Source organism: Capra hircus, chromosome 21 (genome assembly GCF_001704415.2).
Source record: "Capra hircus breed San Clemente chromosome 21, ASM170441v1, whole genome shotgun sequence".
Taxonomy (NCBI): Eukaryota; Metazoa; Chordata; class Mammalia; order Artiodactyla; family Bovidae; genus Capra; species Capra hircus.
The window spans coordinates 19,344,964-19,369,478 of NC_030828.1; the positions used below are offsets into that span (position 1 = coordinate 19,344,964).

The 24,515-nt window shown below is 47.0% G+C and overlaps 1 protein-coding gene across 1 annotated transcript in view; it reads left to right on the forward strand.

The window, feature by feature from the left end:
• LOC102180801 (myeloid-associated differentiation marker-like) overlaps positions 2,218-24,515 on the forward strand; it is a 31,388-nt gene continuing 9,090 nt past the window's right edge. The window contains exons 1-3 of the mRNA XM_005695022.3: positions 2,218-2,302; positions 2,746-2,855; positions 5,788-5,892. Coding sequence (XP_005695079.3) covers positions 2,218-2,302; positions 2,746-2,855; positions 5,788-5,892 — 300 coding nt within the window. The remainder of the gene's footprint in view (positions 2,303-2,745; positions 2,856-5,787; positions 5,893-24,515) is intronic.

The window sequence follows — 24,515 nt, forward strand, 5'->3', positions numbered from 1 at the left end:
TTTCATGGGACTTTTTTGAAAAGGCTCTGAGTTATACTTACATCTTGAAATTGGCTTCTTTAATGCCTGCCTTATTTTGAATTATTTTTCCATGGCCATCCATAAAACATTTCTCGAGGGCATGTGTTTAATTTTTTTGCAGCTCCTGGATCCTTGTGAATATTAAATGTCCAGCAGCACAGCTCTTACTGGAGAAGGAAATGGCAACCCACTCCAGTGTTCTTGCCTGGAGAATCCCAGGGACGGGGGAGCCTGGTGGGCTGCCGTCTATGGGGTCGCAGAGTCGGACACGACTGAAGCGACTTAGAAGCAGCAGCAGCAGCACAGCTCTTCATGGTGTTATTACAGAAAATGTCCACAAGGCGGCAGCACTGTTTCTTGCCAACTCTGGTTCTTCAGGCAAACTGCTGCTGCTGCTAAGTCGATAATATATTTGAAACACTGGAGTGGGTTTCCATTTCCTTCTCCAATGCATGAAAGTGAAAAGTGAAAGTGAAGTCGCTCAGTCGTGTCCGACTCTTAGCGACCTCATGGACTGCAGCCCGCCAGGCTCCTCCGTCCACGGGATTTTCCAGGCAAGAGTACTGGAGTGGGGTGCCATTGCCTTCTCAGGCAAACTGAGCCTTTGGGAAGGTTGGCTTCCAGGGCTGTGAATTAGAGAGGAATGTGCCTGGGCAAACACCTAAGGCCTTAGGTCTCACTTCTTCCCCTTAAGGCTTCACCCCCCCCCCCCCTCCAGACTCATCCCATTCTGGGGCACTGCTCCCTGCTGAGGTGCCTAGGAGGCTGCACTCTCAGGAAGGGGCCTTCACCTGGGGACCCCAGCACCAGGAAACCTGGAGGAAGGTGACCTTTCCAAGGTCCTTGTGGCCAGAGGTCAAGCCGCCATCCTTTGGGTGCACTAGGGTCTATTGTCCCAGCCAGAGCCAACCAGATGCCACCGGCTTAGGAGCAGGCTCAGGGAAGGGCGCCCGGTCTGACTGTCTCAGCCCCTCTCCACCCAGTCATGGGACTCAAGCCTGGTCAGGTTCCAGGTACAGCAAGCGGCCCACGTCAGGGAGACCAGAGGGAATAAGAAAGGCATTCCTCTTTTCTTTAATATCATGCTGGTGAAATGCTGACCTATATTTGATTTGCAGTGCTGTGCTTGTAGTCAGTGTACAGGCTCCTGATTCAGTGAGGACGTATACATACAGCATATCTGTTCTTCTTCCACTTCTTTGTCGTAGACGTTATTGAACAAGGCGAGTAAGCTCCCTGTGCTGAACATTCTGTCCTTCTGGAGTATCTATTCCGACTCTATGTGACCCCAAGCACTGTAGCCCAGCAGGCTCCTCTTTCCATGATTTCCCAGGCACAAATACAGAGTGGGGCCATTCGCTTCTCCTGGGGATGTTTTGACCCAGGGTTGAACCCAGGTCTCCCTCATTGCTTTCATATTATTTACACTTTGAGCCACCAGGAAGCCCACAGTATCTATTAGAGATACATATATTTATTTATGTGGAAGGAAGGAGATAATCCTTTGAATTATCTATTATGAGGACAGATTTATGTGTATATGTTAGACATATGGATTTGTATGTACCTGTTAGACATACAGATTTCTGTGTATATGTGGAAGGAAGGAATAAGGAAGGAGGGCAGGGAAGAAAGGAGATAATCCTTGTGAATTATCTATTACAGATACCGTTTCTGTGTATATGTAGTCCTGAATTCCTAATTCATCCCTGGCCCTTTATGGTTTCTTCTCTTTGGAATTCCTTGTTGGTGTTTGAATTTTCAGAGTCTCTCTCTCTGTGCTGTGTATTAGTTTCTTTGTTTCTTTTTTCTTTTTGTCTAGAAGGAACCTCATATGCTATTTCCTTCCTCTACTGGCTATCTATTTTCTTCCACTTAGTGTTTGATCCTCCAGCCTCCATCAGTGTGGCAAACGGTGGCCTAATTGCATCACTGCAGTGCTGCTTTTCATGGCTGACTGATACTCCAATGCATTTATTTACCACGTTGTCTTTAAGCTTTAATCTGTTGCAGGATTTTGTCATTCTGTGTCTTGACTATCATAAGTACAGCAGTGAATGTTGGGGTGCATGTGTCTGTTTGAATGATGGATTGCTGGGGATGTAGGCCCAGGTGTGGATGTCAGACACGAGGCTTAGCTCTTGAAAAGTTTATCTTTTGGCACGCGGAGGCTGTCTTTTCTAGGGGCTGTTGGCAATGTCCATCCCCACCGACCATGCAGTGGGGCTCCGTCACTTCCTGGCTGCCCCCCACATTTACTCTTTGTGGGCCTTTGAGGATGGCGGGATTTGATTTCTTGCTATTGTTTCATTCCTCCTGTAATAATTAGATGCTGAATGGTTCGTCCTGTGGCCATTTTTTCTTTCTTTTTTTTTCCACAAAGGATTTGAGGAAATTTACCCGTCGCAATTGACTTCTTGAGTCAGTTATGTTTGGAATTTATTTCTGCAATAGCCACCCCAGGACCTTTCCTGAGGGCAGCTGGCATTAGCCACCCCACAGGGCTTTTGAACTGGAGGTACAGGTAAGCGCTGGTGGGCAAGTTGTTGTTACAGGAAATGTCCACAAGGCGGCAGCACTTCTTCATGACAACTCTGGTTCCAGCTGCAGTTAGAGCCTGAGGGGAAGTGGACTTTTTGGGCTGTGACTTAAAAGTGGAAGGTGCCTCAGCAAACACCGAAGGGCTTGTGTCTCACTATTATTCCCCCTGAACCTTCACCGCAGCCTGCTACCCTCATGCCTACCTGGTGGACCGCTCCCTGGTGGGGGGCCTAGGAGGCTGGGACCCCAGCACCAGTGAACTGGAGACTAGGAGACTTTTCAAGGTCTTCGAGGTCAGAGGGTCAGGCCACAATCCTCTGGGTGCTCTAGGGCGTTAGGAACCAGCCAGAGGAAACCACAAAATACAAGCCCCATAGGGGTTTAAATGAAGAGCACTCTTCCTAGAGTTATGACCCTCCCAGTCCAGGCACAGGAACCAAGCCTCCTCAGGCTCCAGGGATGGGATAGGAGCCCCAGTCAGGGAGGGAAGAGGGAAATGAAGTAGATGCTGCTTTTATTTTCTTTTCTGTAATCTCACGTCTTTGCCGTGTTAGAATATAGTTGATCTGCGGTTTTGTGCTTGTCATCCATGTACAGCCGCGTTTTTCAGTTATGATGTATATACAGAGCATATCTGTGCTTTCTTGGATTCTTTTTCCCTAGAGATTATTGCAGAAGGCAGGGGAAAGTTCTTGTGCTAAACTTCAGATCCTTGTGCAGTATCTATTAGAGATGCAGTTTTTGTTTTTTGCGTGAATGTGAAGGAACAATGAGGGGAGGAGATGATGCACGTGGATTAGCTATGACAGATAAAGAATTCGGTGTGTGTGTTAGTGCCAACCTCTGAATTCATCCTGGCCCTTTATTTTATTAATTCTTTATTTGTGTTTGAATTCTCAGAGGCTCCTTTTGTGTTGTAAATTAATTTCTTTTTATCTCTTTTTATGTTGCCCGGAAGGTTCTTCCTCTGCTATTTTCTTTGTCTGGCTGATTTCACTTAGTGTATGGTCCTTCAGGGTCCGCCCTTGTGGAGCCCTGGACATAATATCACGATTTCAGTGGCACTTTTTTATGGCTGAGTAATACTCCATGGTAAGTATTTAGCACATCTTGTTTAAGCTTTGAGCGGCGGGTGGAAATTTTGCGTTTCTGTGTCTTGTCTGTGGTAAGCAGTACTGCAGAGAATGTCGGGGTGTGTGTGTCTTTTGAATGATGGTTTGCTCAGGACATAGCCCGGGTGTGGGAATGTCAGACGTAGGCTTAACTATCTTGAAACTTTAATTTCTGGCGTGCAGAGACTGTCTTTTCTAGTGACTGTTGCCAATGTGCCTTCCCACCGACCATGCAGGGGGTTCCCTCACCTCCTGGCTCTCTCCTGCATTTATTTCTTGTAGACTCGGGTGGAGAGCCATTCTGACTGGTGTCAGGTGCTATTTGTTGTCATTCTGTCATTCTTCCTGCAGTAATTAGGGGTGCTGAACATCTTGTTGCAGTTTGGGACAGTTTTTATTTTTTTTATTTTTTCCCTTAAATTAGGGTGTTAGGAAAATTTACCAGTTGCAGTTGGCTTCCTGAAAGTCGGCTGTTAGGAATTTATGTCTGCAATCTCCACCAGAGAGAGTGGTCAGAGAGCTGGGGCACGATATTTTGGGCGCACTGGAGACTTTGTTCACAGCCAAGCAACGCCGACAGTACAGGTTTAAGTGGGGGCTCAGTTAAGGGCGCCCTGCCCAGCTGTCTCTACCCCCATGCATTCCAGCAGTGGGGCCAAGCCTGCTCAGACTCCAGAGATGGGACAGGAACTCAAATCAGGGGGGTCGCAGGGAACAAAATGGGATTCCTTTTCTTTCTTTTACTTTTCTTTAATCTCCAATTTTGTGCCTCTTATCAGTGGACAGCCATCTGATTCAACTATGACATAAACAAACAGCATAACTCTCATTTTGAGGATGGGCTGAGGAAAGTTCCATCTGCTGAAAATCATGTTCTTCAGGATGATCTATTATTACAGATGTTTTGTATTTGTGAAAGTAAAGGAGGGAGGAGATAATCCTTGTAAATTATCCGTTACAGATTTAGTTTTCTGTGTATATGTTAGAGATAGATTTCTGAATACATTTGGAAGGAAGAAAGGAAAAATATAATCCTTGTTGATTACCTATTACAGATAGAGATTCATGTGTATATTTAGTCATGACCGCTGAATTTATCCATATCCCTTTATTGTTAATTTTTGAGGATTGGTTGTTTGTGTTTGTATTCTCAGGGATTTTTTTGAGTTTTCAAAGAGTTTCTTCATATATTTTAAAATTTTTCGCTGTAGGGGTATCATATTCTTTTGTCTTCCTCTGGCTGATGTCTTAGTGTCTGATCCTCCAGGGTCCATCCTTCTAGTGACTGATGACATAGTTTCGTGATTCCAGCGGTGCCTCTTCATAGCTGAGTAGCAGTCCACTGTGTATACGCACCGCGTTTTCTTTAGGCTTTAATCTGCCATTGGACCTTTTCTTGGGTCTGTGTTTCGGCTACTGTGAGTAGTGCTTCAGTGAATGTTGGGGTGAATGTTGGAATGACAGTTTCTCGGCCCAGGTCTGCATATGTCGGATCCTAAGCTTAACTACTTTGAAAGTGTGTTTTTCTGGCACGCGGAGACTCTCCTTTCAGTGGCTATTGCCAATGTCCATCCCACTGATTGTGCTGGGTCAGAGAGGGAGGTGTTACTTGTCTTGCCGGCTCTATACTGCATTTATTGTTTATAGATTAGTGTGATTAGATTTCTGGCTATTTTCTTTGACTTTCCTCCCGTGATAATTAGGGATGCTGAGTATCTTGTCCTGTGGCCGTTTGAGGATTGTTTTTTCTTTATATTGTTCCTTAAATTGTGTGAAGAAAATGTACATGTTGCAACTGGCATCTTGAAAGTCGGTTGTGTTTGGAATTTATTTCTGCAATACCCACCCCAGGACCTTTCCCCGAGGGCAGCTGTCATTAGCAGCCCCACTGGCCTTGTGAATGGAGGTGAGGTAAAGATGTTTGAGTTGTAGTTACAGGAAATGTCCACAAGGCGGCAGCACTGTTTCTTGCCAACTCTGGTTCTTCAGGCAAACAGCCTTTGGGAAAGTTGGCTTCCAGGGCTGTGAATTAGAGTGAAATGAGCCTGGGCAAACACCCAAGGCCTTGGGTCTCACTGCTTCTTCCCCTTAAGGCTTCACCCCTCCCTTTCAGATTTATCCCGTTCTGGGCCACGGCTCCCTGCTGAGGTGCCTAGGAGGCTGCACTCTCAAGAAGGGGCTTCAGCTGGGGACCCAGCACCAGCGGACGTGGAGGAAGGTGACTTTTCCAAGGTCCTCGTGGCCAGAGGGTCGGTCCACCGTCCTTTGGGTGCACTCGAGTCTATGCTCTCAGCCAGGGCAAACCAGATGTTACATGTTGAAGAGGAGGCTCAGGGAAGGGCACCCGGCCGACTGCCTGGACCCCTCTCCACCCACTCATGGGACCCAAGCCTGCTCAGGTTCCAGGGGCTGGAAAGCAGCCCGTGTCAGGGAGATGGGAGGGGATAGAATAGACACCGCTCTTTTCTTTTCAGTAATCTCACGTGGATGCTACTTGGCCTGCATTTGATTGGCAGTGTTGTGCTTGCTGTCAGTGAGCAGACTCCTGTTTCAGTTATGACATTTACATACAGCATATCTGCTCTTCAAGTCTTTGCCATAGAGATTATTGAACAAGGTCAAGTAGCCTCTCTGGGCTGAATATTATGTCCTTCTGGTGTATCTATTCTGAGTGTATGCGACACCAAGGACTGTAACCCACTATGTTCCTCTTTCCATGGAATTCTCCAGGCACAAATACTGGAGTAGGTAGCCATTCCCTTCTTTGGGGGATATTTTGGCCCCAGGCATTGAATCCAGGTCTCCCTCATTGCCTTCATATTATTTACCCTTTATGTCACCAGGGAAGACCATAGTATCTATTAGAGTTTGCTGCTGCTGCTGCTGCTAAGTCACTTGGGTCGTGTCCAACTCTCTGCGACCCCAGAGACGGCAGCCCACCAGGCTCCCCAGTCCCTGAGATTCTCCAGGCAATAACACTACATATATATATATATATATGTGGAAGGAAGGAGGAAGGAGATAATCCTTGTGAATTATCTATTACAGATTCAGAGTTTTGTGTGTATGTTATACAGATACAAATTTCTATGTGTATGTAAGAGATACAAATTCCTGTGTATATGGTAGTGCTGATTTTCAAATGTATCCCTGGCCTTTATTGTTTCTTTTTTTGGAAATTTCTTGTTTATGTTTGAATTTTCCTCGTCTCTTTCTGTGTCGTAAATTAGTTCCTTAGTATCTCTTTTTTTATTTGCCTCAAAGGAACACCACACGCTGCTTTCTTCCTCTGTCTGGTTGATTAAATCTAGTGCGTGATCATCCAGGCTCCATTCTTGAGGCAGCCTGGAGCATAGTTTCATATTTTCAGTGCTGCTTCTTCACGGCTGAGTAATAGTGCATTGTATTTATGCATGACATTCTTCTTAAGCTTTAATCTGTCAGGACATTTTCTGGTTCGGTGTCTTGGCTACTGTGAGCAGCGGAGCAGTGAATGCTGGGGTGCATGAATCTTTTTGAATGATGGTTTTTCTCTGTGCATTGACCCAGGTGAAGATGTCAGATACTAGGCTTAGCTTGTTGGAAAGGTTTTCTGAGGTTTTTTTGGCATGTGATAATTGTCTTTTCTAAGGGATGTTGGCAGTGTCCATTCTCACCAACCATGTAGTGGAGTTCAAACATCCCCTGCCCCTGCATTTACTGTTCATACACCTGTGATGATGTCCATTTGGACAGGTGGGATTTGATTTCTTGCTGTTGTTTTGATTGTCATTCCCCCCTGTAATATTTCAGGATGTTGATCATCATGTGCTGTGGCTGTTTGGGGGTTTTTTTCCATAAAGAATTTAGGATCCTTACCTGTCAGAACTGGCTCTTAAATGTCAACTCTGTTTGGAATGTATCTCTGCACCACCTGCCCAAGATCTTTCCTGAGGGCAGCTTGTCATTAACAGCCCCCCAAGCCTTGCGAATTGGAGGTGCAAGTGAGCGCTGCTCGTTAAGTTGTAGTAACAGGAAATGTCCACAAGGCAATAGCAGTTCTGCCTGCCCAACTCTTGTTCCCCTTGCAAGGAAGTCCTTAGGGGAAATCAGCCTCCTGGGCTGTGAATTATTGTGGAAAGTGCCTGAGGAAGCACTCAAGGGCGTGGTCTCAGTACTTCTCCCCCTAAAGCTTCACCCCTCCCCTCTAGACTCCTCCCAGCCTGAGCCACAGCACCCTCCCGAGGGGCCAAGGAAGCTCCACTCTCAGGAAGGCAGCTTGAATTGGGCACCAGAGCACCAGGATACCTAGAGTTAGGTGATTTTCCAAGGTCCTAGAGGTCAGACGGTTGGGCCACCATCCTTTAGGTGCCCTGGGGCTTTGTTCCCAGCCAAGCAAACCAGACAGTACAGATTTGGGGGGGTCTCTATTACCAGCACCATGCCCGCGGTCCGTACCCCATCCAGTCCAGCATGGGCACCCACGCCTGCTCAGGGGCCAGGGATGGGATGGGGCCCAAGTCAGGGAGGCTGGAGGGAACAAATGGGCCTTCCTTTTCCTTCCTTTACTTTTCTTTAATCTCCACTTTTACGCTTCTTGTTAGTGTACAGCTGCCTGATTCAGTTTTGACACATACATATAGCCTATCACTTCTTTGGGGGATTCTTTTGTCCTAAAATTTATTACAGAAAGTTGATCCAAGTTCCCTTTGCTGAAAATCATGTCCTGGATTATCTATTAGATATACAGATTTTTTGTGTGTGTTTGTGAAAGGAAGGAAGGGAGGAGCTAATCCTTGTGAATTACCTATTACAGAGGTAGGTTTCTTTGTATAGGTTAGAAATACAGATTTCTGTATATATTTGAAAGGAAGAAGGGAAGTAAAGATGATCCTTGTGGATTATCATTGTTGTTGCTGTTCAGTTGGCCAGTCATGTCCGACTCTTTGAGACCCCATGGACTGCAGCACGCCAGGCATCTCTGGCCCTGACCATCTCCTGGAGTCTGCCCAAGTTCATGTCCATCACCTTGGTGCCATCCAGCTGTCTCATCCTCTGACACCATCTTATCCTTCTGCTCTCAATCTTTCCCAGCATCGGGGACTTTTCCAACGAGTTGATTGTTTGCATCAGATGACTAGAATCCTGGAGCTCCAGCATCAGTCCTTCCAATGAGTATTCAGGGTTGTTCTCCTTTAAGATTGACTGGTGTGATGTCCTTGCTGTCCAAGGGACCTTCAGGAGTCTTCTCCAGTGCCACAGTTTGAAGGCGTCAGTTCACTGGTGCTCTGCCTTCTCTATGGCCCAGCTCTCACAACCACACGTGACGGATGGGGAGACCACAGCCTTGACTATACGGACATTTGTCGGCAGAGTAATGTCTCTGTAATGCCATTAGAGTGGTATCATCCACATATATGAGACGGTTGATGTTTCTCCCACTTATCTTGATTCCAGCTTGTAACTCAGCAGCCTGGCCTTTCTCATGATGGGCTCAGCATATAGGTTAAACAAGCAGGGTGACAGCAGACAGCCCTGTCATCCTCCTTTCTCAATCTTGAACCTATCAGTTGTTTCATGCAGGGTTCTAACTGTTGCTTCTTGACCCTCATACAGGTTTCTCAGGAAACAGGTAAGTTGGTCTGGTATTCCCATCTCTCTAAGAGCTTTCCACAGTTTGTTATGATCCACACAGTCAAAGGCTTTAGTGTAATCAATGAAACAGAAGTAGATGTTTTTCTGGAATTCCCTTGCTTTCTCTATGATCCAGTGAATGTTGGCAATTTGATCTCTGGTTCCTGTTCCTTTTCTAAACCAGCTTGGACATCTGGAAGTTCTTGGTTCGCATAATGCTTTGCCTGCAAGTAAGATTTTAAGCATGATCTTACTAGCAGGGGAGATGAGTATAACTGTCCAATAGCACGTCTTTATTGCTGCCCTTCTTGGGAACTGGCATGAGGACTGACCTTTTCCAGTCCTGTGGCCACTGCTGCGTTCTCTGGATTTGCTGACGCATTGAGTGCAGCACATCAGTGGCATCACCCTTATGGTTTCCAGTAGCTCTGCTGGAACTCCGTGGCAACCACTAGCTTTCTAAACAGCAGTTCATGAGCTTCTCATGGCAAGTCTACTGGGGTGGTTTGCCATTCCCTTCTGCAGTGGATCACGTTTCGTCAGAACTCTCTGGTATGGCCTGTCCTTCTTGGGTGGCCCTGCACGGCGTGACTCATCGCTTCATTGAGTTATACAGGCCCCTTGGACGTGACAAGGCAGTGATCCGTGAAGGGGGGATTATCATTACAGATTCCTGCCTATATGTTTTTTGGGACCTCTGATTTTATCCCTACCCCTTTATTGTTACTTTTTCGAGATTGATTCTTTGTGTTTGAACTCTCAGCAATTTTTTTATGTTTTAAATTGGTTCCTTTGTAAATTTTTAAAACTTTGCCTGTAAGAGAAATCAAATTCTTTTGTCTTCCTCTGTCTAGCTGACTTCATTCAACGTATGACCCTCCAAGATCCACTCTTCCTGTGACTGATGCCATACCTCGGTGGTGGCTTTTCGTGGATGAGGGAGGGTCCACTGTGTGTGTGCCACAGTTTCTTTATCTGTCGGTGGACGTTTTCTTGTGTCTGTCTCAGCTGCTGTAAGCAGTGCTGCAGTGAAAGTTGGGGAGCATGTTTCTTTGGAATGATGGTTTTCATAGGATAGATGACCGGATGTGGCTATGTCCTAGGCTTGGCACCTTTGAAAGTTTTTTTTTTTTTTTTTAACCTGGCATAGGGAGGCTGTCCTTTCTATGGCCGTTGCCAATGTCAATTCCACTGACCGAGTCAGGTGGGGCGCGGGGGGTAGACATGGTCTGTAGATATTTTAGAATGGCCATTCTGACTAGTATGTTGTTATTTTGATGACATTCCTCCTGTAATAATTAGGGGAGCTGAGCATCTTGTCCTGTGTCCCTTTGGGGATTTTCTTCTTTACTTTTCCCTGAAAGTATGTGAAGAAAATTTACCTGTTACAGTTGACTTTTTGAAAGTCAGTTGTGCTTGTAATTTATCTGCAATACCTGCCCCAGAAACTTTCCTGAGGGCAGCTGCCAATAGCAGCCTAACAGCCCTTGTGAATTGGAGACACCATTATGCAGGTGTTCAAGTTGTAGGTACAGGAAATGTCCACAAGGCGGCAGCACTTCTTCATTCCAACTCCGGTCCTGCAACCTGAGCCTTAAGGTGAGTCGGCCTCCTGGGCTGTGATTTAGAGTGGAAAGTGCGTGAGCAAACACTCCAGAGCTTGTGTCTCACTAATTCTTCCACCTAAAGCTTCACCCCTCTCCTCCAGACTCATCCCACCTTGGGCCACAGCCCCGGTTGTGAGGTGCCTAGGAAGCTCTAGGTGCCTAGGAAGCTCTAGGTGCCTAGGAAGCTGTAGTCTCATGAAGGAGCCTTGAACTGGGGACCCCAGCACCAGGAGACCTGGAGGCTAGGTAACTTTTCCAAGGTCCTTTAAGTCAGAGCATCATGTCAGCATCCTTTGGGTGACTAGGGCATGTGGTCCCAGCCAGAGAAACAGACAATACAGTTGTCATAGGCTCTAAATTAAGTGCACCCTTCCCAGTCAAGACCAGTGTCCCACCCCAGTCCAGCCATGGGAACCAAGCCTCCTCAGATTCCAACTATGGGATAGCAGCCCAAGTCAGGGAGACAGGAGGAAATGAAATAGACATTGCTTTTATTTCCTCTTCTTTTCTGTAACCTCATGCCATTGCTATGTTGGAATATGGTTGACTTGAGGTTTTATGCCTGTTGTCAGGGTTTATACATCCTTGATTCAGTTATGACATATCCATATAGCATATCTGTTCTTTTTTTTGGATTGTTTTTCCATAATGGTTATTGCAGAAGGTAAAGGAAAGTTCCATTTGCTGAACATCAGATCCTTGTACAGTTGCTACTAGAGATACAGATTTTTTGTGTGTGTATGTCAAAGGAAGGAATGAGGGGAGGAAATAATCCTCATGGATCTTCTATTACAGATACAGATTTCGGTGTATATGTTGAAGTAGTGGATTTCTGTGTATTTGTCAGTCCCGAGCCCCTATAAATACAACCTGGTCCTTAACTTAAAAAAAAAAAAAATTCTTTGTGTTTGAATTCTCAGAGGCTTCTTTTGAGAAGTTTTTTTTTTTTTTTAAATCTTTTTTTATGTTGCCCTGAAGGTTCTTCATCTGGTATTTTCTTCCTTTGTCTGGCTGATTTCACTTAGTGTATGATCCTCTCAGGTTCACCTTTGTGATGACCAATCACATAATTTCATAATTTCAGGTGTGGTTTTTATGGCTGAGTAATAGTCTATGGAAAATATTTTCCCATCTTGTTTAAGCTGTGGGTGAAATTTCTGTGGTTCTGTGTCTCAGCTGCTGTAAGCAGTGCTGCAGTGAACGTTGGGGTGCATGTGTCTTTTTGAAAGATGGTTTTCTCAGGATATACTCCAACTTTAGGAATGTCAGGTACTATAGTTAACTTGAAATTTTATTATTATTTTTGGGGGGATGCAGAGATTGTTGGCCATTCTGACTGTGTGGTGTGATATTTGTTGTAGTTTTGTCATTTTTCCTATAATAAATAGGGACGCTGAGCATCTTGTCCTGTGTCTGAGTTGTTTTTTTTTTTTTTTCTTTCCTTAAAGGGCATGAGGAAAATTTACCTGTTGCAGTTGGCTTCTTGAAAGTCAGCTGTGTTTAGAATTTATTTCTGCAATATCTGCCCCAGGCCTTTCCTGAGTGCGTCTTTTAATTTCATGGCTGCAAAGAGCAGAGACATTATGTTGCCAACAAAGGTCCATCTAGTCAAAGCTATGATTTTTCCAGTAGTCATGTATGGATGTGAGAGTTGGACAATAAAGAAAGCTGAGCACTGAAGAATTGATGCTTTTGAACTGTGGTGTTTGTTGGAGAAGACTCGTGAGAGTCCCTTGGATGGCAAAGAGGTCCAACCAGTCAAGCCTAAAGGAAATCAGTCCTGAATATTCACTAGAAGGACTGATACTGAAGCTCCAATACTTTGGCCACCTGATGCAAAGAACTGACTCATTGGAAAAGACCCTGATGCTGGGAAAGAGTGAAGGCGGGAGGAGAAGGGGCCGACAGAGGATGAGATGGTTGGATGGCATCACCGGCTCAATGGACGTGAGTTTGAGTAAGCTCCGGGAGCTGGTGATGGACAGGGAGGCCTGGCGTGTTGCAGTCTATGGGGTTGCAAAGAGTCGGACACAACTGAGCGACTGAACTGAGCAGCACCATCTGCAGTGAGCCTTTGAATTAGAAGTGCTGGTAAGAACTGGGCAAGTTGTAGTTACAGAAAATGTCCACAAAGTGGCAGCACTTCTTCATGCCCAACTCTGGTTCCACCTGCAACCAGAGTCTTAGGGAGAGGAGACTTCCTGGGCTGTGATTTAGATGGAAGGTGCCTGAGCAAACACCCAAGGGCTTGTGTCTCACCCCTTCTTCCCCTTCAATCCTCACTGCTCCCCTCTAGCCTGATGCCTACCTGGGGCTCCACTCCCTGTTGAGGTGGCTAGGAGGCAGCACTCTAAAGAAGGAGGCTTCAGCTGGGCACCCCAGTACCACCACCCTGGATACTTGGTGAATTTATCCTGGCCCTCGAGGCCAGATTGTTGGGGTGCACTAGGGATTCTGGCGCCAGCCAGAGAAAACCAGACAGTACAAGTTTAAGAGGCGTCCCTATGAAACACACCCTGCCAGGTCGTCTGAAACGTACCGCAGTCCAGCCCTGGGACTCAGGCTTACTCAGGGCTTCGGTGAGGATCCTAGGGATGGGATAACAGCGCAAGTCTTGGAGGGCAGAGGGAACCAAGTAGGTGTTACTTCTCTTTCCTTCTTTTTTTTCATTCTCATGACGATGCTATGTTGAAGTATAGTCGATTTGCAGTTTTGTGCTTATCCTCAGTGTACAGTGAACTGATTCAGTTATGGCAGATTCATTTGGCATATGTGTAGTGTTGTTTGTGTTTTTTCGCCATAGAGTTTATCAAACAAGTTCCCGTAAAGTCCCTTGAAACAGCTAACTCTAGGATCTGACGTTCCTACCCTGGGCTGATATCCTGAGAAAAACAAGATTCAAATACGCACACGCACCCCGGCCTTCACTGCAGCACTCCTTACAATAGCCAAGACACAGAACCAGCAAGATGTCACCAACAGGCCGAAACTTACAAACGATGCGGTCCAGGTAGACAGTGCACTGTTACTCACCCCAGAGAAACCGCCGCTGAAACAGAAATACCACCACTGCTGGCCCCAGGGATGCACCTTGGAAGATCACACACTAAGAGAAGTCAGCCAGCCAAAGACAATAGCATATGAGTTCATACGCTATTGTCCAATAGCATTCTAGGCAAAATAAAAAAGCAGATACAGGGAACTAATTTACAAGACAAAAAGAGACTGAGATTTCCAACACAGACAAAGCAAACTGAAATGAACAATAAATAAAGGCTTTAATCTCCTTCCTTCCACGTGTGCAGAAACTCTGTATCTCTAATAGACGCTCCACAAGGACCTGAGGATCATCACACGGAACTTCACTTGAGTTTGCGCAATATCCTCTATGGAAAGGAATTGAAGACAACAACAAATGTGTTGTCTGTATGTGTCACAGCTGACTCAGGTGGCTGTACACTGCCAACTAGCACAAAATGGAAAAGTGTCCCAGCACAGCTACCCATGAGATTAAAGAAAAGGAATTACTAGTTTATACCCTGCCACCTCCTTAACATGGGCTGATAACTCATTCCTGGAACCTGAGTAGACTCGAGTCCTAGGGCTGGATTGGGGTGGGGTCGAGACAGGCCAGGAGGTGCCTTTCATTGACAGCCTTGTTAAACCTGCACTGTCTGGCTTGCCCTGGCTGGAACCAGAATCCCTAGTGCCCCCTAATGATGGTGGCCTGACCCTCTGGACCAGGGAAAAGTCACCAAAAATCCAGGTTCACTGGTGCTGGAGTCCCAGCTGAAGCCTCCTTCCTAAGAGCCCAGCCTCATCAGGGAGCCGTGCCCCAGGTTCAGATGAGTCTGGAGGGAAGGGGTGAAGCTTTAGGGGGAAGAAGTAGTGAGACACAAGCTCTTGGAAGTTTGCTCAAGCACGTTTCACTCTCATTCATAGGCCGGGAAGCCCACTTTTCCCTAGGGCTGGAGTTGCCGGTGGAAGCAGAGTTGGGCATGAAAAAGTGCTGCCACCTTGTGGACATTTTCTGTAACTACAACTTGCCCTCTGCGTGTTTACTGCTGCTGCTGCTGCTAAGTCGCTTCAGTCGTGTCCGACTCTGTGCGATCCCATAGACGGCAGCCCACCAGGCTCGCCCGTCTCTGGGATTCTCCAGGCAAGAACACTGGAGTAGGTTGCCATTTCCTTCTCCAACGCATGAAAGTGAAAAGTGAAAGAGAAGTCGATCAGTCGTGTCCGACTCAGCGACCCCATGGACTGCAGCCTACCAGGCTCCTCTATCCATGAGATTTTCCAGGCAAGAGTACTGGAGTGGGGTGCCATCTAGCACCTCCAATTAATGGGGCTTCCCTGGTGGCTCAGAGGGTAAAGTGTCTGCCTTCAATGTGGGAGACCCAGGTTTGATCCCTGGTTCAGGAAGATCCCCTGGAGAAAGAAGTGGTAACCCACTGCGGTACCCACTCCGGTACTCGTCTAGTGGGTACTCGTCTAGAAAATCCCATGGACAGAGAAGCCTGGTAGGCTCCATGTGGTCACAAAGAGTCGGACACGACTGAGCGACTTCACTTTCACTTTCCAATTAACAATGCTTCTGGGGCTGTTAATGACACCTGCCCTCAGGAAAGGACCTTGGGTGGCTATTGCAGAAATAAATTCCAAAAACATCTGACTTCCAAGAGTCCAATTAAAGGTAAAATTTCCTCACACCTTTTAAGGAAAAAGAAAAGAAAAAAACCCAAACAGCCACAGGACAAGAATCTCAGCATCTGAACTATTACAGCAGGAATGCCCATCAAAATGATAAGAAATCTAATCCCATCTGACACAATGGGAGTCCTGACTGTCTACAAACAGGAAAGGGGGGAAAGAGCAGGGAGATGATGGAATCCCCCTACACCTTTCCTAGGAACAGACATTGGCAACAGCCCCTACGAAGGACAGCCTCCACAGGCCAGAAGAAAAAATTTCAAGAGAACTAAGCCTAGGACTTTAGTGCCCACACCTGGGCCTATATTACCAAAAAATCATCATTCAAAATGACATATGCAACCTAACGTTCATTCCAGTGCTACTTCGAATAACCAAGACACAGATCTAAGAAATGGTCCATGGACAGATTAAATCTTAAAGAAATGTGGTATATATACACAATGGGCTATTACTCAGACATGAAAAACTGCCACTGAAATTATGAAATTCTACAAATGGTTGCCACAAGGATGGACCTTGGTGGATCATACACCAAGTGAAGTCAGAAACTGGAAGAAAATAGCAGAAGATGTCTCTTCTAGGCAAAATTTAAAAAAGAAATACAGAGGAAGTAGTTAACAATACAAAAAGAGACTCTGAGAATCAGAACACAAAAGAATTCAAAAAAAAAGAAATGTCACGAATGAAATAGGAGGCTGATACTAACATATACGCAAAAAGCTGTATCTGTAATGGGTAATCCACAAGGATTATCTCCTTCCTTACTAATTCCACATTTACACAGAAATCTGTATCTCACAGATACTGCAAATACCTGATGTGCACCACAGGGAAGTTTGCTTGAAATTCTGCAAGGACCTCTGCTGCTGCTGCTGCTGTTGCTAAGTCGCTTCAGTCGTGTCCGACTCTGTGCGACCCCATAGACGGCCTCCTACCAGGCTCCCCCATCCCTGGAATTCTCCAGGCAAGAACACTGGAGTGGGTTGCCATTTCCTTCTCCAATGCATGAAAGTGAAAAGTGAAAGTGAAGTCTCTCAGTCACGTCCAATTCTTAACGACCTCATGGACTGCAGCCCACCAGGCTTCTTCAACTTCTAGGGCAAAACAATCCATAATGCTGCTGTTAATATATGTTGTACTGAATCAGGTGGCTGTATACTGACAACAAGCACCAAATGGCAGGTCAACTATATTCCCGTATACCATCACCATTAGATTAAAGAAAAGCAAAGCCTAATTTCCACCTACCTCCCTGACCTGGACTGCCACCCCATCCCTGGAGCCTGAACGGCCTTGGATCCATGACTGGCCAGGAGTAGGGTTGAACAGCCCGGCAGGGCGCCCTTAACTGAGCCCCGTCTTTAACCTGAACTGTGAGGTTTGCTCTGGCTGCCACCAGAGTCCTTCGTTTAACCAAAGGATGGTCGCCTGACCCTCTTGGCCTTGAACTTTGAAAAGTAACCGAGACTGCAGGTCGCTTGGTGCTGGGGTCCCCAGCTCAATCCTCTGTCCTGAGAGAGCCGCCTCCTAGGCACCTCAGCAGGGTTCTGTGGGCGAGGCAGGGATGATTCGGACGGTGAAGAGTGAAGCGTTAGGGGGAAGAGGCAGGGGGACACAAGCCCTTGGGTGTTTACTCAGGCACAGTCCTCTAACTCACAGGCCAGGAAGCAGACATTCCCCAAGGCTCTGGTTGCCCAAGAAACGAGTTGAGCATGAAACAGTGCTGCCGCCCTGTGGACATTTCCTGTAACTACAACTTGACCAGCGGCGCTTACTCACACCTCCAACGAACAAGGCCTGTGGGGCTGTGAATGACAGCTGCCCTGAGGAAAGGATCTGGGGCTGACATTGCAGACCTAAATTCCAAACACAACCGATGTTCAAGAAGCCAATTGCAACAGGTAAATTTTCCTGACACCCTTTAAAGAAAAGTATAAAGGGGGGAAATAAATTCCCACCCTACAACAGGTTGATTCTGAACATCCCTAATTATTTCAGGAGGATGCAAATCGAAGTGACAATGACAAATCGAATCCCACCGCTCGGAAAGGCCATTCTCACATGTGACAAGCAGCAATGCAGGAGCGAGCCGGGAGGAGAGAGCCCACCTGCCCAGTACGTGGGAATGGACATTGGCAACAGCCGCTGGAAAGGACAGCCTCCCTGTGTCAGGGGGAAAAAAAAACACTTTCCAGAAAGCTAAGCCTAGGATCTGATGTTCCCACACCTGGCCTATATCCCGAGAAAACCATCATTCGAAAACCCACACGCACCCAACACTCACTGCAGCACTGCTTACAGTAGCCAAGACACAGATCCAGCAGAACGCCTACCGACACATTAAGGCTCAAAGAAGACGTGCTGCGTACACACAGCGGACCGCAGCTCAGCCATGAGAACCGCCGCTGCAACTATGAGATTATCCACGGGTCACCGCAAGGGTGGACGGTGGAGGGTCAACACCAGTCAGGCAGGCAGAGGGAGAAAAGAGCATATGATGTGAATACTAGGCAAAACTTAACAGGAAGTAGACAGACTAATTTACAACACAAAAAGAGACGCTGAGGATTCCAACACAGACAGAGGGTTCCAAAACAGTTGAAAGAGCAAGGATGAATTAGGAGGTCGGGACCTACACACACACAGAAATCTGTATCTAAAACAGATAATCCAAAAGGAGCACCTCCTTTCTTCTCCTTGCCCTTTCCTCCCAGAAATGGGCTTCCCTGCTGGCTCAGGCAGTAAAGAATCTACCTGCGATGCAGGGGACCTGGCTTTGATCCCTGGGTTGGGAAGATCCCCTGGAGAAGGTAATGGCTACTCACTCCAGTATTCTTGCCTGGAGAATTCCATGGAGAGGAGCCTGGCAGGGGTGGCAGTCCATGGGGTGGCAAAGAGCTGGACACGACAGAGCAAATAACACTTTCACTTCTTTATTACTTTCCTCCCACAAATGCAAAAATTTCAGAATCTGTAAGATTACACAGAAATCTGTATCACCAACATAAACAGAAATCTATGTCTGTAATAGATAGTCTGCAAGATTGTCTCCTTCCTTGCTTCCTCCAGATATAAACAAAAGCCTGCATGTCTAACATATATACCAAAATCTGTATCTTTAACATATACACAGAAATCTGTATCTCTAACAGATACTCCACAAAGACCTGACGTTCAGCACAGGGAACTTTGCTAGACCTTCTGCAATTCCTCTGTGGTAAAAGAATCCAGGGAAAGAGATATGCTGTGTGTGTGTGTCATAACTGAAGAAGGCAGCAGTATAATGATAACATTAAGGAGCAGAGACATCACTTTGCTGACAAAGGTCCATCTAGTCAAAGCTATGGTTTTTCCAGTAGTCATGTATAGATGTGAGAGTTCAACCATAAAGTAAGCTGAGCCCTGAAAAACTGATGCTTTTGAACTGTTGTAGAAGACTCTTGAGAGAGTCCTTTGGACTGCAAGGAGATCAAGCCAGCCAATCCTAAAGGAAATCAGTTCTGAATATTCATTGGAAGGACTGATGCTGAAACTGAAGCTCCAATACTTTGGTCACCTGATGTAAAGAGCTGACTCATTGGAAAAGACCCTGGGAAAGATTGAAAGCAGGAGAAGAGGGGGTTAATAGAGGACAAGATGGTTAGTGGAATCACCGACTTGATGGACATGAGTTTGAGAAAACTCCAGAAGATGGTGATGGACAGAGAAGCCTGGCATGTTGCAGCCCGTGTTGTTGCAAAGAGTCAGACACAACTGAGTAACTGAACGACAACAAAGATAAAGATTCCGCCTTATTATTGCTCAGTAGTAAAGAGCTCACCTGTCAATGCAACAAAATCGGGTTTGATCCACGGGTCAGGAAGATTCCCTGGAGAAGAGAATGGCAACCCACTCTAGTATTCTTGCCTGAGAAATCCCATGGACAGAGGAGCCTGCCAGGCTATGGCCCATGGGAATACAAAAGAGCTGGACACGACTTAGCAACAGATTCAAGATAAAGATCTAATTGTAAGGTCAGATACTATGAAATTATAGAGGAAAATATAGGCAATAGAAGCTTTGACATTCATCACAGCAAGTTCTTTTGGGACCCAGCTCTTAGAACAATGAAAAAGAAATCCCAAATAAGAAATCAGCCCACGATGTGTGACCCCTCACTCCTTCTCACCAGACCAGCTATGCTCCTGAGGGGCAGAGAAGATGGTGTTAGATACCGCTTCAGGCATTCTTGCTGCCTGGAGGGGGTGGTTTTTTCCAAGTGAAAGTTGCTCAGTTGTGTCTGACTCTTTGTGACCCCAGGGACTATACAGTCCATGGAATTCTCCAGGCTACCCATACTGGAGTGGGTAGCAGTTCCCTTCTACAGGGGATCTTCCCAACCATAGGGCTGAACCCAGACCTCCTGTCTTGCATGCGGATTCTTTACCAGCTGAGCTACTAGGGAAGTGGTGGTGGTTTAGCTGCTAAGTCACGTCAGATTCTTGTGACCTCATGGACTGTAGCCTGCCAGGCGCCTCTGTCCATGGGATTTCTCAGGCAGGAATACTGGACTGGGTTGCTATTTCTTTCTCCAGGGGATCTTTCTGAGCCAGAGATCCAACTCGCGTCTCATGCATTGCAGGTTATCTCACTTACCAGCCGAGCCACCAGAGAAGCCCCACTGCCTGGAGGGGGTTGTTTATAAAGACCTCAGCCCAGGCGTTGCTGGGAAGGGCTGGCCGACTCATCCAGTCAGCCAGTCCTCACCCACCAGGGGCTCACAGTTGCAGAAAATGGGTCTTGTTGTGCCTGACAGGTGCAAGGAACAGGTGTGGGCCTGAGGGTCAAGATGGACATGGGGCTGTGGCTCTTGTTTGATTTCTAATCATTTCATCTGGCCCACGAGTGGGAGAGAATTTCAAGATCTTCTCCTAAAAAGTGGAGCCCATGAGTCAGGGAGAGGGGGGGTGGTGGGTGGAGACAGGAGCCCCCGGGTGCAGTGGAACCTCTGGAAGACCTGCCGAAAGGAGGCCACACAGGCTGAAGCCCAGGGTCACTGACCTGCCCAGGAGTGGCTGTTTGTTAGTCCAGGTCCTGCTCTGAGGTTTTCAGGGCCAGCTCTGACCAGGAAGAGGGCTATTCCGCCTTATTATTGCTCAGTAGTAAAGAGCTCACCTGTCATTGCTCTGCAATGAGGGTTCCATGCAGGCTACCTGTGTGCTGAGCCCTGCCCAGACGGGCCCCCTGCCCTGGGAGGGGTCTCCCCATGTGAGCCCCGTGCCCTGGGAGGGCCCTGTGAACAGGCTCCCTCTCTTTGCAGCTGGCACAGAGCTGCTTAGGATGCAGATTAAAATCAGCTGAGGACAGAGGTCAGGTGCAGGGGCAGGGGTCCAAGCTTGCTATGCTCGCCGCATATGCTCGCCGCATGACACGAGGTGTGGAGACTAGAAATACAACTGTATCCTAAGGGCTGGCTGACCAAAATGACAGCCGATCAACATCTCCAAATAACCATCTTGTCAGGGTCTGGATGCCAGGTTCTTTTATGAATTAGAGGAGGAGGATGTGAGGAAAAAAACTAAAAAGGCCTTAAATCTTGCAAATATCTTGGAGAACACCAAGCCTCAGGCAGGGGATATGTTAATCTCTTCCTTCCTGCCATCCACAGGTGGACAGGGTTCTGAACAAAGGCACTTTAACAGTCAGGCAGAGGGGCAAGATTCTCTGAGGCAGGCCCTTATGTATGATTATAGTAACAGAAGTTACAGAGAGCAAGTCAAAGACACAGTTCCAACATGGAGTCAGAACTGGCTTATCCTGAGCATCCTAAGGTGCAGGGTTTATTCAGGTCCTCCCCTTGCCGTTCCCCTCCCCTAGAGCCTGGCCCCACTCACCCACTCCCTGTCTCTGGATTTGCCTGTTCTGGATGTTTATTATAAATGCAGTCATATAATTTGTGATTATTCTGGGCTGTATGTTGGCGTCCCCCTCAAAATGCACATGTTGAAACCTAACCCCCAAGGTGATGGTGTGAGTGGGGGGGCCTTGAGGAGGTGATGAGGTCGTGAGAGTGGAGACCCCATGAATGGGATTAGTGCTCTTATGAAAGAGACCCCCAAGAGGCCTCCTCAGCCCTTCCTCCATGTAAGGACGTAGTGAAGACCCCGGCCCCCACCAAGAACAGAGCTTCACCAGAACCTGACCATCCTGACGCCCTGATCTCAGACGTCTGGGCTCCAGAGCTGTAGGAAATGCGTTCCTGTTGCTGAAGCCCCCAGCCTTCTGTTTTGCTATGGCGGCCCAAGACAGTGCGTCCTTCTGTGTCTGCTTCTCCTGCTGAGCAGTGTGTGTTCACGTTCATCCACACTGTAGCCCATGTCAGAGCTTCACTCCTTTTCATGGCCGAGTCATAGTCCACTGTGTGAGTGGACCACATTCTGTTTACCCCTTCTCCCATCCATCCACCCATCCACACATCCATCCACCCATCAATCCATCATCCATCATCCATCCATCCACCCATCCATCTACCCATCATCCATCATCCATCATCCGTCCATCCATTCACCCATCCATCATCCATCATCCATCCATTCACCCATCCATCATCCATCATCCATCCATCCACCCCCTCCCCATCCCCTAGCCACCACAAGCCCACTTTCACTCTGTGGATTTGCCTGTCCGGGACATTTCCTATAATGGAGTCATGTGCTGTGCGTCCTTCTCTGTCTGCTTCTCTCACTGAGTATCATGTGTTCCAGGTCCATCCACACTGTAGCCTGTGGCCGAGCTTCGCTCCTTTTCATGGCTGAGTCATATTCCACTGTGTGGATGGACCCCATTGTGAGTATCTGTTCTCTGATCGCTTGTTGATGGTCATTTGGGTGGTCCCCCCTTTTGGCTGTTGGAAATTGTGCTGCTGTGCACATGCGTGCGCAGGTGTTCGGGTTTATATGTAAGAGTGGAATTGCAGGGTCATGTGGTGACCAAGTTTGACAACCTGAGGAGCTGCCAGACTGTTCTCCAAAACGGCAGCACCATTTCACACTCCTCCTAGCACTGTTTGAAGGTTCAAACTTCTCCCGTTATTGTCTAACACAGATACGAATCTGTATCTGTAATCAGTAATCCATAAGGATTATCAGCTTCCTTCCTTCTTTCCTTCCGAATACACATAGAAATCTCTATCTGACCTATACACATAAATGTTTGTCTCTAAGAGATACTTGACTCATTGGAAAAGACTCTGATGCTGGGAGGGATTGGGGGCAGGAGGAGAAGGGGATGACTGAGGATGAGATGGCTGGATGGCATCACGCACTCGATGGACGTGAGTCTGAGTGAACTCCGAGAGATGGTGATGAACAGGGAGGCCTGGCATGCTGCGACTCATGGGGTTGCAAAGAGTCGGACACGATTGAGCGACTGAAATGAACTGAACTGAACTGAACTGAAGAGATACTCCACAAGGATTATCTCCTTCCTTCCTTCCTCATATACACAGAAAACTGCATGGGAAATAGATAATCCCCAAGGACCTGATGCTCAGCATCTTTCTTGACCTTCTGCAATAATCTCCATGGCAAAAGAATTCAGAAAACAACAAATATACTCCATGGATACGTCCCGCCTGAAGCAGGCGGCTGTATACTGACATCAGTCATATTGCAGATCAACAATACTGCAAGGGAGCATCAACAAGATGTTGAAGAAAAGGAAAGAAAAGCGATGCCTACTCTATTATCTCCAGCCTCCCTGACGTGGGATGCTGTCCCATCCCTGGAGGCTTTGCAGGCTTGGGTCCCACTGCTGGACTGGGGTGGGGTCCACACAGCCTGGCACGGTGCCCTTCGGTTAACACTTTTTAAAGACCTATTGTCTGCTGTGTTCTGGCTGGGACCAGAGTCCTAAATGGGATCAAGGGCTCAAGGACCTTGGGGGCAACAGACACCCAGCCACCATGTCTCCTGGTGCTGAGGTTGCCAACTCAAGCCTCCTTCCTGAGAGCACTCCCTCCTAGGCACCTCAGCACCCTCAGCAGGATGCTATGGCCCGGGATGGGACAGTGGAACGGAGGACTGTGAAGTTTTAGGGGGAGGAAGTACTGAACCGCGAGTCCTTGAGTGTTTGGTCAGGCACAGTCCACTCTAATTTACATCCCAGGAAGCCAAATTTCCCTAGGCACTTGTCACTGGAGAGTCCAGAGGTGGGCATGAGAAATGGCTGCCCTTGTGGACTTTTCTTCTAACTTCAACTTGACCACGGGTGCTTATTGGCATCTCCAGTTCAGAAAGCCTGGTGGACTGTTCATGACAGCTCACCTCAAGAAATGTCCAAGGGAAGGTATTTTTGCAATGAATTCCAAACACAATGAACTTTCTAGAAGCCACTTGCCACAGATAAATTTTCCTCATACAATTTGAGATGAAAGCAAAACAAAACACCAAATCTCCACCACAGAAGACGATAGTCAGGATCTAATTACTTGGAATGAAGATCAAAATGACAACTCAAATGAGAGCTCAAATCCCACCAGTCAGAAGACAGAAAAATGTGCTCTATGCAGAGTATATAATGTGAAATGCCAGGCTGGATGAAGCACATGATGGAATCAAGATTGCTGTGAGAAATATCAATAACCTCAGATATGCAGATGACACCATCCTAATGACAAAAAGCAAAGAGGAACTAAGTCTCTTAATGAAGATGAAAAAGGAGAGTGAAAAAGCTGGCTTAAAACTCAACATCCAAAAAACTAAGATCATGGCATCTGATCCCATCACTGCATGGCAAATAGAGGGGAAAAAATAGAAATAGTGACAAACTTTATTTTCTTGGCTCCAAAATCACTGAAGATGGTGGCTGTAGCCATGAAAGTAAAAGACACTAGCTCCTTGGAAGAAAAGCTATGATAAAACTAGACAGT